Source organism: Mastigoproctus giganteus, chromosome 10 (genome assembly GCF_048544385.1).
Source record: "Mastigoproctus giganteus isolate SK-2022 chromosome 10, ASM4854438v1, whole genome shotgun sequence".
NCBI lineage: Eukaryota > Metazoa > Arthropoda > Arachnida > Uropygi > Thelyphonidae > Mastigoproctus > Mastigoproctus giganteus.
In genome coordinates, this window is record NC_143584.1 from 150,727,047 (window position 1) to 150,742,012 (window position 14,966).

The 14,966-nt window shown below is 37.9% G+C and overlaps 1 protein-coding gene across 1 annotated transcript in view; it reads right to left on the reverse strand.

Moving 5' to 3' along the window:
- Positions 1-1,282, reverse strand: part of LOC150079375 (PI-PLC X domain-containing protein 1-like) — a 28,128-nt gene extending 26,846 nt beyond the window's left edge. Inside the window, exon 1 of the mRNA XM_090383045.1 lies at positions 1,190-1,282. Coding sequence (XP_090239171.1) covers positions 1,190-1,274 — 85 coding nt within the window. The 5' untranslated portion in view covers positions 1,275-1,282. The remainder of the gene's footprint in view (positions 1-1,189) is intronic.
- Positions 1,283-14,966: the final 13,684 nt, after the last annotated feature.

The window sequence follows — 14,966 nt, forward strand, 5'->3', positions numbered from 1 at the left end:
CTTTCATGAAAACTGATTCAAAACCAGGCCAGCCATTTCTTTTGAATGGAAGAATGGAAATCAGTCCTGTGAATGGAGAGTTTAAGCAGTTCAGAACTACGCAGTTTGCTGTTGGAAAGTGATTATCACAATACGGCTATTTTGGGAAATCGGGTGCTGCTCCAATGCTATTATTTCTTCCCCATTTAATACGTTTCTATTTCTAATTTTTTTTTTCTTTCTGAAAAGTTAGCATAATCTCTCTCTCTCTCTCTCTCTCTCTCTCTCTCTCTCTCTCTCTCTCTCTCTCTCTCTCTCTTTATCACTGATTTGATCGACTTCTAGTTTCCGTTTTTTTCCCCCTCTCTTTTTTCATTTATTTCGGTTAGTTTTGTACTATTTCTTGAATGCTGCTTCTATAACACATTCATCTCTCTCTCTCTCTCTCTCTCTCTCTCTCTCTCTCTCTCTCTCTCTCTCTCTCTCCGCCCCTCTGTCGCTTCACATACTTCCACAGGTGTCTTCATATCTGTCCCTATTTCATTCACCGTTCGCAATAACTTATAAACACTATAACGAGCTGCAAAATTTCTTTCATTCATCCCATTCATCATTTAAACTCTTAAGCAAAACGTTTAAGCTTTACTCTTCATTTACAAATTAAAAAATTACTTGTAAATTTTAATTTAATTAATATAAATAATAGTTTGGATTAAACTAGGTGGGGGAGCGGTTATAAAGATTTGCATTGAAGAAAGGGCCACAATATGAAAAGTTTGCGCACGATTGTGTTAAGTAATAAGACAATATATTATGTATTTTTATTTTTACAAGGAGATGCCAATTATATGATTATCTCATATTTCCTCAATCCTATATGGTTTTTTTTTTTTTTTTTTCAAAAAGTAGACTAATTTTATATACATGGAAATTATTGAAAATGTTAAGAGTTCAACGTCTATCCAAATTGCTCTAGCTCTAAAGGAAGTATTTTCTTAGGCAAAAAAAAAAAAAAAAAAAAATGAAAACAAAAAAGTGCAATGATCCTGTACACCACAAGAACTGTAATCATCATTATTTGTTTATTTAATTTTTCGCCATAATATAACGAATAAGTGCAAGGTAACTATGTCACTTCAAAACCGAAACTTGTCATTATAAAAGTACTCTAACGATTAAGCACAATTAATACAATTAGATTGGCACTAACCTTTATATAATAAGCCCAACGTATCACACGTGTTGACGACTACTGTGGCCACGACGAACGTAGCAAAACCTGATGTGGTCAACATTCCTTTGTATTGCCTAATTCGAAATGAGGAAGTGCATCAATACAATACAGTGGAAGCATAACGCAGTTCGGTCAGTTTCGGATTTAGTTTAACAAACAACATACACAAAGTTAGGAGTTAATTAGATTTTATTTTTATTTTTTTTTTATTTTATTATTTGGAATTAACTATTTAGCAGTGCATATAGTTTTCGAGTTAGCCACATGAAGCAGTCTATGTTTATAAAATTAAATAAACTATAAATAGAACTGAGCTATATACTCTAATATAGCGCAATATTGTACTGATCCGATAAATGAATAAGAAAAATAAGAAATCACTACTATCCTGCTGGCAGCATTTGCTCCTCAAAAACCATTCATCGTCTTAGAAACTTTCCCCCCCCAACAAACATGTCCAACAGGTTCCTCTGTTTTAAGAACACATGTTAACGCAGCATTGATACTCCTAACGCAGCAAACAGCATTGATACTCCTAACGCAGCAAATAGCATTGATACTCCTAACGCAGCAAATAGCACTGCTATTCCAGTACATATTCATGCAGATTTGCGCACCCATTGGTAAACTGATGTACAGAGGTAACTATGGAAACATAGCACATGATCTCGTTGGATACGGCGTGAAATATTTTTAAATAAGCAGCAAAAGGCAGTTTTGTTGAGAGCAATGTATTTTAGGAGCAACATAGTTTCTTAGTGCTGTGCATAATGCTATACTATAAACACGTTTTTCCAGAGAAAAACGTGTTTATTATGGAGCAAAAAATTTTACGAGTGAATGCGTGTCTACACGAGCAAGGTGGGCGCCTCCAACAAATTTTGTAACAGTGTTAATTAAATTCTGTTTTCTTTTTTAATAAAATTTGATTGCATTGCAAACTGGGTTGCAAAAGGCAATTCTAAAAGAATGATACACTTTCATATGTTTATTGTGAAGTAATCAGTAAGCTTACCACCCTGAAATATGCAACAGTCATTAGAAAAACTCCGCTATGTTTGATTCAAATTTACGCAGGAAAGTTTTTCGCTCTTTCACCGTCAGAGATGATCTTGTTAAGAAAACGGCGACTCCACAACAAAAGGCGTTCTGCGTCCTGCAGTTTGGGAAGACTAACTGTGTGACTTGGTGAAACGGACGTTCCGTACACGTTTCGGAAATGATTCACCAACTAGGAGTAACACTTACTTTTGGTATAAGAAATTTGAAGAAGGCTGCATAAGGAAAAGCACTGGCTGTCCTCGTATACCGGAATAAAATATGGACCGAATTCGTCAAGCCTTCCAGAGAAGTCCACAGAAATCGAGGTACAGTTGTCTGATTCATGAAAGGTTACATGTTGCAGATTACAATACCTAAACCCCAATGACCGAGTTAAACGATACGGTTCTCTGTACAGATACAAGATGAAGATGACGAATTTACAACCGGCCTCATCATCAGTGATGAAGAGGTAGTGTATCGCCATAATGTGTACATCTGGCGCACTGAAAATCCGCATCACATCGTAGAACATGAACAGGATTTCACAATGGAAGAGCTATGGCCCGAAGGACACCGTATATAGATCACACGACGATGGATTAAAACGATGGATCATCACGGCAGTAGCAGCCACAAGCAGGGACATGCTGGAGAAAGTATGACTAGAATTCGATTATCGACTTGACGTATGCCGTGTGACACGGGGTACCCACATTGAAAGTTTATAATTTAAGATATAAAACTGGAAGTTTTCTAACCATTGGTGCATATCACATGATTGTACATTTCTTATCCGGTTCTTCCAACTACAATCAGACTTGAACATAGTACCAATTCCTTTTCCCCCTAATATATTTACTGAAATATCTGAATTAAATCTGAGGACGGTAATTCAGAAGGTCATTTGACTTTTATTAATCAGAAAATCTCAGTTGTGAACCAGAATTTTTCATACAAAGTGAGATTAACACTGGTGATGGATTTGGGTATTGTCCCAGGTCCTCTGGGAAACACAAGGAGTATGTATTTTGGGCTGGAATCCAGATCACATTCAAGAACCTCCAGTTAAACCCTTTTCTAGATACAGAAATTGTGAGACAAAACATGCCTCATACTCTTCCCAGGAAGGGCCACTAGTCTACAGCGGTAACGTTTCCAGACTAGACTAATAACATAGTAATTTACGAACTGCCTATCAACAAAGCGAGTGGACGTTATATATTATTTCCTCCAGAACAAGCACGAAATGAGTTTCTCTTCACAACTGTAATCAATATGCTTCTGTTCTTATAACTCATTTTGTCCACTTGAAAGAAACATATCTTGACCTCCTTGATAAAATTGCTTACGCTGTCGAGCCACTTTAGGACCATGGAGAGTTAACCTATATGCAAAAATTTGCATTTAATTTAACTATATGTAAAATTATGCAAAAATATGTAAATCGATCAGGTGACATGGTGTGTAACACATGCAGGAAAGCGCTATAAAGCCACGTGATCTGACTAGTGCCCAAATCACTTCAGGGGCAACGGCGGATGAACACTTAATTTTCGCAGACTTCTCAAGAGGTATGATTGTCGGCGCCTTTGGCGGGTTCTATAGAAAAGTGGATGGCTGCACTTGTAGTGTTCAAAGACTAGTATCATTTGACTCTTAAAGAACAGATAGAAAGGGTAAGGCGACGGTTCAAAGTGTTCAACATCTGGAGCGGATTATCAAGTGAAATCGTCGCCAAATGAAGGAACAGTTAACCTCTGTATTTAATGCGGGAACATCACAAGGCATCAGCACCCACACCATGCAAAGAACTCTACTGAAAACGTACTGCCGGGATATAAGACCTTCACAAAATCTACCAGGTAGCTACTGAGAAAATCTCGAACAGCAACCGGAAAATACGGCTGCATTACTGCCAGGAAAGCAGGAGGCAGGCCGTGGGATCGAATAAATCCTGATTTATTCTTTTCAGCACCGGCAGAAGGATGCACATGGAAGGAACCACACGAACGCTAAAATCATCCTGTTGTCTTCCAACAGTACAGGCTGTTGGAGAAGGTATTATTGGGTAGGGCGTGTTTCATAGCAACCCTTTGATTTGTGATCCCACTGGCGGGCACCATGAACGCCAGAGCATATCTGAACATCGTTGCAGATCAGGTACATCCGTATATACACCACATATGGACAGGGATAGTTTCAAGATCACAGTGCAATCCTCCAATGCGCTAAATGCGTGAGTGATTTGAGGAATAAGAGGAAGCCCAAGCATCATTACATCTGCCATGGTCAGCCCAATTCGGACCTCAACCCTACAGAGTATCTGAGGATGAATTGGAAAGGCCTGTTCGTCATCACAATTCTCTGCCTGTCACTCAGGGAAATAAGGACAGTTCTGTTACATGAATGGTCCAATATTCCTTATGTCACTTCTCAATGCCTTGTTAGCTCCATGCCAAGCCGTGCCAGAACAGGATTCACGCCAATACCCCATAAGTTCATAGTCAAAATAAACTAGCCGGCCAGTAAATAACCAACATGTGTGACAGTATGTATGTATAAAGTTCTGTATATGTTGCTTGGCCATTAGCAGGCCGGATTAAGGATGAAACAGGCTCCCGGCCATATTTAAATTTGAGGCCCCAAAACTTGATAAAAATTTAAAATAAGAGGTCAAAAATGTTTTGTTTTTTGACTTGAAAAATAAAGTAACAATAAAAACAATTTTAATAGAAACTTTTAAGTTATTTATTATACAATAAAAAGTTATAAGAATAAAATTTAAACACTTAACAGGATAAGTTTAATTATGCTTTTATATTGCACGTTTTCTTAGTCTATTATTATTATTAGAAATTTTTATCACTACTTTAGAAAATATTTACACTGAAAATTAGGCCCTTCTTCGTGTGAGGCCTCCAGCCATGGCCGGTTTTGCTGTAGCGTTAACGCGGCCCTGGCCAGTAGGCTAGTTACAGGAAAATTCATGGGCTTTGTTTCACTCCATGGATGAGTTAACCAGTCTCAGGCATGGACAGCAAGGTTCCTCCCCTCCCCGGAAAACTCGGGGTTTTTCGCCCAGAAAAACAGGAAAATCGACCAGAGAACACACAATTTATGGACATAATACAATGGCATAATACATAGACAGATGAATTAGTTTTTGGGTGGCCCTAATATGACATTTATATTACTTTACTTCACATTCACTTATTCAATGCCTTCACAATTATGATGAATTGTGAAGGCATTGGATAAGAATGGTGACGACTTCAAGTGCTTTTTGAATAAAATACTTAGGCTTTTGTGGAAATTCAAATCACGAAGGACACTGTACAAAGAATTTCTCGTGGAAAAGTGGAATTTAAAAAAAAAAAAAAAAATATATATATATATATATATATATATATTGTATAGTACTGTGTTTATGTGTATGGAAGGGCCATGTTTCATTACATGTGACGACCCATTTCAAGCACTCAGAACCGCCAGCACCAGTGTGAGCAGCTTAGGCATCCATTAAGAACAAATTTTTTTCTACCCCCAGTCTGTTGATGATGACGGTCAAAACACTTCCTTTGACATTTTCACAGAGTCCATCACTTGTTTGGTGGTCATGCACCTGTCATTTCGAATGAGCTGGTCGATGAGTTATTCGTTTTCACTGTTTGTGACAAACGTTGGTCCTCCCGCCCTTGGTTTGTCCTCGATGTCGAAATCACCTTACCGAAACCACTGGAGCCACCTATGAACATTACTTCGATCAACTGTGTGGTCCATATAGACTGCCAGGAGTTTCCAATGGATAGATGTGGCCGACTAATCACCCGATTTGAACAGGAACTCCATTACACACCATTGCCGGAAACGGCTGTTACTTTGTCTATCGATATCTTCAGATCTCCAGAAAAATTATATTAAGTTGTTAATGGGTGATTGGTAGTACAACAGGTGTACATCATAAATGTGTGAGTAATTGTACATTACTTATTGATCCTGGTATATGTAAATTTTTCTACGAAAATGGGAGACTGCAGAGTGTAGGCCGCCGTAGCCTAGTGGTCAGGCGCGCGGGTGCATAAGTACACGTGCCTTGAGTGACCGGGGTTCAAGCCCGTGACTACTGAATACGGTGCTGTTTCTTGTATTCTGTCTATTTGTGAACTCCTCTGACCGTTTGGTCGTCCCGGAGTATAAACAGATTATTTATTTATTTTATAACGAAGTATACAGCGTATATGTGAGCAGGCTGTGCAAAGGGAACAGAAGTGAAGTGGATGCGACGCAACCTAGTTCCTGACATGTTAAAATTCTAAAATAAGAAAAAATTAATTTTTTAAAAACGTTGGTTTTTTTATGTATACAGAGGCGCATCTTTAAATCCCCATAATAATTTTAAATAGCTGACCTAGACATAGTAGGGCAGAGTCCTGCGCAGGTACACTACATTAGGCTCGCTCTCCACCCTTATCCACAGTAAATGGAACAGCTACTAAACCCGACACGCATTGTTTGTACCCACAAAATAAAAGGAAGGGAAAAAAACTGACATATAACGCATAATTTGTCTTCATTTTTTACACATCAGTAATAACGCAAAAAATCAATCATCAACAATATTAATACTTTTATTGTATATAATATAGAAAAAAAATTTTTTAAATAATTAAATAGAAAAAATATAATGAAAATATATTCATAAATAATTAATTTCATATATTTTTACTATGCTTAAAAAGGACATCATCAACGGTCTCTGGGTTCAACGTTGTTCTTTCTTTGATTAGAAATCAAGGTACAGAAAAATCTCGCTGACTGGCTACACTGCTGGCTGTGGTGGTTGTGTGGCAGTGATTTATTTATAAAAACTGGAACTGCCCACCCGTGAACCGAAAAATTACCCCAGAACCAACCGCGGGTTGGTTCTGGTATTGTCGAGTACCCACGGGTACTCGACAATAGGTCGTCGAGTATCCACAGAACTCTATTGTAGCGTTTTCTGTGTGATAATTACACCGGTGCATATAGACTGCATAGGACTGGAAAGAAAACGCGCCTTCAGAAAATAAAATTTGAAAGACCATACCATACCTACCAGCATTTTATACCTATAAGATACTATGTATAAGTATAGTGCGAAAGCATCAATAATAGATAGCCAAATCTGAATGAACAGAATATTAGCAAAGCGGCATCGTTTTAAGTTATATCTCATATTGTGAATACCTTATACGTATTAGACTATAAAGCTGGATATCAGCTTTATAGTCTAATACGTATAAGATACTTATTTCACTTCAGAAACCAAGATACTTATTTCACTTCAGAAACCAAGATACTTATTTCACTTCAGAAACCAAGATACTTATTTCACTTCAGAAACCAAAATACTTAATACTACATGCATCAGTAATAACGTACACAAATTTTGCATTTTACTGAATACATGCTAATGTTTACAATAAGGGGGGGGGGAATATATTTTTTTAGAAATTATCAGGAAATCTGGTCTATGTTCTTTATTTAGTTAACCCCAGAGGCTGACATCTGGTGAGTATGGGCTTGGCACACCCAGGATTCTGAGCTGGATATCATCATTCTTCTCTTTCTTGGTGATTCCCTTCTCTCTCTCTCTCTCTCTCTCGTTTAACATTAGTTTCGTTGGGGGGAAGTGAATATTTTTCAAGACTTTTCCCCCCCAAGCAATTCTTGGAACAAAAGGCAGAAATTCGGGGCTCTCCCGCCTAATCCAGAACGTCTGGGCACTCTTCTTATTTTTCTCCTTCATTAATTGCAGATCATAATAAAGAAGTTTCGATTACATAATTTAAGCACTAAATTAAATTACATGTACCAATCTCGTATATATTGCTAAATGTGCTAATTCATGCAACTTAAGTAACATTTTGTATACCGGATTAATGCCATTTAATCATGCAGATTACAAAGAATGAAACAAAAATATTTCTGTTTACAGAACTTCGTAAATAATCAGAGCAAAACAAAACTAATAATATTCATCCCCACTGAAACCCCACCCAGCAAATAACAGATGAAAGCAACAAGAACATACGAGAAAGTTTACGTTCACTTACCGGACTCGATAACTCTGGCTCCTTTCTACGTGAATGCTTCGATAAAACCTGACGACAACCCAAGACGGTTGTACATTAACTGGGCCATCGAGGTGGATGGCCGTGTGATGGAGGTACAAGGAAAAAATACTAATAATAAAAAAAAAAAAAAACAGTAATCGCTTCACCAAAGAAAATGACCCAGTATGTTACCAGACCAAAAAGAAAATAGGGCCCCACATGCTGTCAGGATTGTATGCGGGACCCCGAAATTCCAAGATGTATTTTTTATTTCTTAAAACTTTTTTGCATTTTGAGGTACTCCGTAGTTAGTGTTTTGTGATGTGTGAACGGACTGCGTGAACTTATGGAAATCTTGACATCATAAAATAAGCGCGATTTATAGATAAACAGAAAATTTCAGCGAGAGTCTACAATTGGTTCGCATATTTGTGTGGCCTAAATGGAAGAACAATCTTATGCATCCCCACTCCTTTAGCATTCTTCAATCGCAACCTAGGTCAGATTTCACTAGCAAACAAAAATATTTTTTGTCACACCTTCGCAATGAAAATATGTGATTCTGGAGGGAAAAAATGTGCTGATTCCGAAAATCACCATAAATAGTCTCTATCACGTCTATATCAAAAGTCGTACCAACGTTTAATATTAAAATAAAGGGATATATACGTATAATTGAAGTTTGTAATACAAGTGTAAAAAATAAATTATACGTTCTCTACAACTCATTTAACTTCGGAAAAAATCATAAATCATAGCGAAATAAATGTAGTTATATTTCAATAATATATAATTATGTTTGCTTACATTATGTTTGCTTATGTTTGCTGACCTTAAAAATGTTTGCTACTAAGGGATTTTCCCTTATATTCCTGCTTACTTCTCTCACAAAGAACCAGCAGTAATCCCCCATCATTACAGGACCCCAGTGACCTTGGTACCGCTTTTCTATGGTGGAAATATCTTGATGAAATCGCTCACTCACATCTCCCAGATTTTCGGGAAAAAATTCGATATAGAAATGAAGAAAATGAATTTTCAACGACATTCGACAGCACATGTGTTTGTAGCACTCGAGTAACCTCTTTCAACCAACCTCTTTTAACTGAGCTGAACACGTCATCTTTCAGGAGTTTCCTAATTTGGGATCCTACAAAAATTCCTTCCTTAAGTTTAGCATATGTTAAATTAGGAAACACACTTCTCAAGTATGCAAATCCGTTACCTACTTTATCTAGTCCCTTCACGAAATTTTTCATCAATCCAAAGTTTGATGTGCATGGATGGAAGAAGAACCTTGTTATGAACTCGTCCCGCTTGTCCCAATGTTACACAACATAAAAATATTCTTCTGTCGCACGGCTGTCCCACAAACACAAAAAACAACAATATTTTCTTAAACCCCCATTTTTGACTTATGCGCGACACCTTAAGATCACTTCCAACCATAATCCTGGTATTTTATAGCATGTAGAACATGTTCTCATGACTTTCTTTAATTCCAACTGAATGAAACACAGGAACTAATGGAAATTCGTTGCCATTATGAAGCAAAACTGCTTTTAAAATTAATTTCGAGGCATCCATGAATAAACGCCATTCATCTCACTTATTCGCGACACCTAGTTCTATCAGAAATCCATTAATATCTTTGCAAAAACATATACTGTCCTCTGTAGCAAAATATTTCGAAAACGTTTCATGTCTTTTTCAAAACACCTTTGTTTCAAAACCTTTGTTCCAGCAGCTTCTAGTATATTCCACTGCTGTAACCTAGAACCTAACAGTTCAGCTTGTTCTTTCAGCAAATTTAAGTCTCTAATCAAATCATTCAACTCATCTTGTTTGATTAAATGTACCTCGCTACCTGTACTTACTGGCTGATGGTCGATATCTTGTAAAGTGGAGTCTTCCGGGGAATCTTCAACTTGAACACTATTATCTTCCCCACTCTGTTATCCCCACTCTGGGGGGGCACTGGTACTGGCCCCCAACACTACAATATAAAAACAACACAAATTCAATTTTTATCACTAGACAGTACACAGACGTGGCAACTTACTAGTTCTACTCGTGTGAAAACACCGAAAGGAAAAAATTTGCGAATCGATAGGTAGAGCCGGAAATTATTTTACTGCTACCGCAAGGGTTGCGAGCCGCAGCCTACTCTCGAGGGGCTGTTTATGTTTGGAGGATAGATAGATTTACAAACCTGAGAAAATGTCACGATGAGTTAATACTTGGAAAACCGTGGTACAGCCTACAAAAATCCTTACCAAAAACGCTAAGTATGCTCTCTTCAAATTGTAAATTGTCGAATCCGAATTTGAACCGAAAGACCATAGGTAGAAGTCTGATTATGTTATCACAAGAAAATAAAAACCAGAATCGATTGCTAAAATTAAGAGAATTAGCTATATATGTTAAAATAAATCAGTATGTCATACATAACTGGCTGGATTATGTGAAATTATCATATATATTTTGGTAAAACGTAACTCCCTCTATATTTAATAACTGTGATGCGATGTGAAACCATCATGGTGATTTTCGAAATTAGTAGGCCGCCGTGGCCTAGTGGTCAGGCGCGTGGGTGCACAAGTACATGTGCCTTGAGTGACCGGGGTTCAAGCCCGTGACTGCTGAATACGGTGCTGTTTCTTATACAGTATTCTGTCTATCTTGTGAACTCCTCTGACCGTTTGGTCGTCCCGGAGTATAAACAGAAAATTTATTTATCTACGCATAAAAATTGGTTAAAAACAGCATTCAAGTTCTCGGAGGTAAAAATTGTTTTGGCTAGTGTTATTAGTAGCAGTTAAGAGAAAACGAATGGCTGTAAGAATCCACATGTTTTTAGTAGTGAATCTTCCTCTAAACAACCAAAGATAAACAAGAATACAACAGGTTCAAACAGATAATTAAGACACAATTACAAGTCACCCGAGTATATAAGAATATGTACGCGAACAAAGATTCATAACATTGCTCACAGCTAAAACTTGTATATAAACGCCTGGTTAGGAACGCGATGCAATTGGAAAAAAACAGAAAGCAACCATCTGAATGTATATACTTATATATTTAAGTTTTTATTTTGCAAATTATCATGAAAATCATTGTCTGGTACTGTACTAGTTAATTAACATTTTAAAATCCTAAATATCCAGGTGACAGAAGACAGGACAAGCTCAATACAACATTCTTAGTCTATCTGGCCAAAAACAAGTAACAGCAGAATGCAAGTATCAGAAAAAATTAAAATAAAAAGGTGAGGATAATCTTTTATGTCTAGACAAGCGCTGAAGAAACTACGCACGTCCATACAGCAACAATGAACACCAGTATAATGATTGAATGACCTACCTCGTGACCTCGCATGCCTCACGGCACGCACAACTGTGTCCGTTAGAATAATTTTTATCTCTAAAGTTTCCATTTCCTGTTGACAAAGAGGCACGTTTAGTCTCGAAAGCTACAGGTATCTATTTGTGATTAAAGATATTTCATTTTACTGATTATACGCCTAATTACTTATAAAGAAAAAGATGATTAAAAAGAGAAAACAACGCTGAATCAAACAGTTCTGTTGTCGAAAATGAAGGTACTTTATTGTGGAAATGGTTGAAAATAACTTCAGGTAAAATAATTGGTTTCAGTTTATTTTTAATCCTACAGTAGCAAAGCGTTTTGTGGGTCGTATTTTTGTCGATTAATACCATCAGTCAGTTTCGAAACCCGCTCTCGATATGATCTCGAAGCGGAGCGCTCCAGTATTCTAATAATGATGCTACTACACCTCTTTAAAGTAAAGATAAGCCTTTCAGGGACATATTACAGGAATCAATTTGTTCCATCCGAAACGATGAAGGAGAAATTACTGAACGTATGGAATGACTAGCTCTGGCAGTTTACTGAGACTGGTGAGACCTCCTCCATTGTTACATCGATTCTCATGTTACGATGTTGAAAGTTCAACTAAAGACTCATACGTAGTAGTTGTTGTTGTTGTTATTTGGTTTTTAGGAGCATTAGCAACTAAGGCCATATTGCTCCGGGATATGCGGTGGTCATTCTCTGACCTTTCCGCATCCTCCATATTTGGTGGTGACGGGCTCGAACCCAGGTCTAATCAAGAAGCGTGTGCTACGCACTGCTGCTCCTTCCCACCTGGCTACGGAGGCGCCGCACATACGTCGTCGTCGTCGTCGTCGTAGTAGTAGTAGTAGTAGTAGTAGTAGTAGTAGTAGTAGTAGTAGTAGTAGTAGTAGTAGTAGTAGCAGTAGTAGTAGTAGTAGCAGTAGTAGTAGTAGTAGTAGTGGCATGTGATGCAAGAAAGTAAGTGTATGAGCTTATGCAGTATCAGCGAAAAAAAAAAAAAAAAAAAAAAATCACACCATTCCCTCAAAATGCCTGTCCAGTTCTCCTTAAATTTATTTAACCTATCAACTTCCACAACGACAGATGGAACTTTGTTCCAGCAATTAACCATCCGCTGGCTAAAGGCAAATTTCCGCACATCTATTCTACAACTATCTTTCCTCAATTTGAAAATGTGCCCCCTCAGGTTCTTAACCTGAGAAAGAGGAAGAATCCCATCAGCATTCAGCTTGCTCAAGCCATTCAAGGCCTTATACACGTCAATCAAATCACCTCGCAGGTGCCTACTCTCCAGGCGCTGCAATCTGCAGAACTTAAGCCTTTCTTGGTAAGCGCACCCCTTTGTTCCCCTCACCAATCTTGTTACCCTTCTTTGTCCTCATTCTAGCAACTCTACATCCTTCCTAAAATGAGACCTCCAGACCTGTACGCAGTACTCAAGGCGTGGCCTGACCATTGCCTTATACAGAGGGACAATCACCTCCTTTTCCCTGCTAGCCAAATTCGTATATATCATTGACAAAACCCCATGACCTGCCCTGGCAGCCTGTCTGCATTGCTCAGAAAACTTCATATCTGACTGCACAATTACTCCCAGGTCTTTTTCATTTTCTACCACTTTAAGTGTAGTACCACACAGTTGGTACGTTTCTCTGGGGTTACTTCTACCCATATGCAGTACTTTGCATTTGTCAAGGTTAAATTTCAGTTGCCACTTCTTAGCCCATCTGCCCAAATTATCTAGATCCTGTTGCAGTATCAAACTGCCATTACTGTCATTAACAACCCTGCCAACCTTTGTATCATCTGCAAACTTCGACACTAAGCCTGATATATCTTCATCAATATCATTGATAAATATACAAAACAACAGAGGACCAAACACCGAACCCTGTGGGAGTCCACTAATAACATTAGTCCACGAAGAGCAGCACCCATTAATTACCTCTCTCTGTCTTCTCCCACTCAACCATCCTTTTGTCCATTGTAGCAACTTACCCTTAATACCATTCTGCTCCAATTTGTACAATAGTCTTCCATGCGCAACAGTGTCAAAAGCTTTCCTGAAATCAAAATATACGATATAAAAATTATTTTTTGCATTCAGTTCCTTTGTAACCACATCATAATATCCTATCAAATTTGTCAGAAAAGACTTTCCCTTAACAAACCCATGCTGTGTCTGAATTATTGCTGCAGTCTTGTCTAGATGATCCTGCAATGCATCTTTAACCAGTGACTCCATTATTTTACCCGGAACAGAAGTTAAAATAACTGGTCTGTAATTACTCGTGTCACCCTTCGATCCCCCTTTGTGAATTGGGGATACATTTGCACATGTCCAGTCCGTGGGGACCTCCCCTGAGTCCAAGGGTGCTCTCATAATTATGGCTCCGGGATATGCGGTTTGCTTAGTTGCTTTGCCACCTCCTTTAATATAACTGGATAGATCCCATCTTATGTTTAAGTCTTCAGTGGAAGACTTTCTTATGTTTAAGTCTTCAGTTGGAAGACTCTCAATACATGTTAACAGTTTTCAAATTCAAGACCACTTTATTGAATGGGTTTACAAAGTAGGTACATTTTAAAATTTTACATATTTTTTACAGCTTGAAAGATTGAAAAATACAATACAATTACTACTAATGTGCTCAGGAAATTGCCTTAATCTCTGATGGCTGTTTTATTTGCTATCGGTAGCAATATTTCGAAAACTCTGCATCAACATGCGGAAAAAAAACTTTTTTCTCTTTAACACTTCATTACAAAAAAAAAAAAAAAAAAAAGAGTAGGATCCTCATTATAATATTTTTTTGAAAGATTCTGAATTGGTTAAACATCGCTTCAAAAGATGGCTGGCGCCTCCGTAGCCAGGTGGGAAGGAGCAGCAGTGTGTAGCACAAGCTTCTTGATTGGCCCGGGGTTTCAGCCCGTCACCACCAAATACGGAGGATGCGGAAAGGTCAGGGAATGACCACCGCATATCCCGGAGCAATATGGCCTTAGTTGCTAATGCTCCTAAAAACCAAAACAACAAACAAGCTTCAAAAAATATCAATGATGCCACTCTCTTGAGTTGTCTTCTGTGACAGTTTAGTGGTTTCGCTTCTTGCCACTTGGTTTCTAGACATAATAAACAATGGTGCAATATGGTCCACATCGCCGATGCCCATAAAGCCCAGTAACAAACAATCCTCCTAAGACAGAAAGTTTAAACTGCTCTAGAAGCTTCG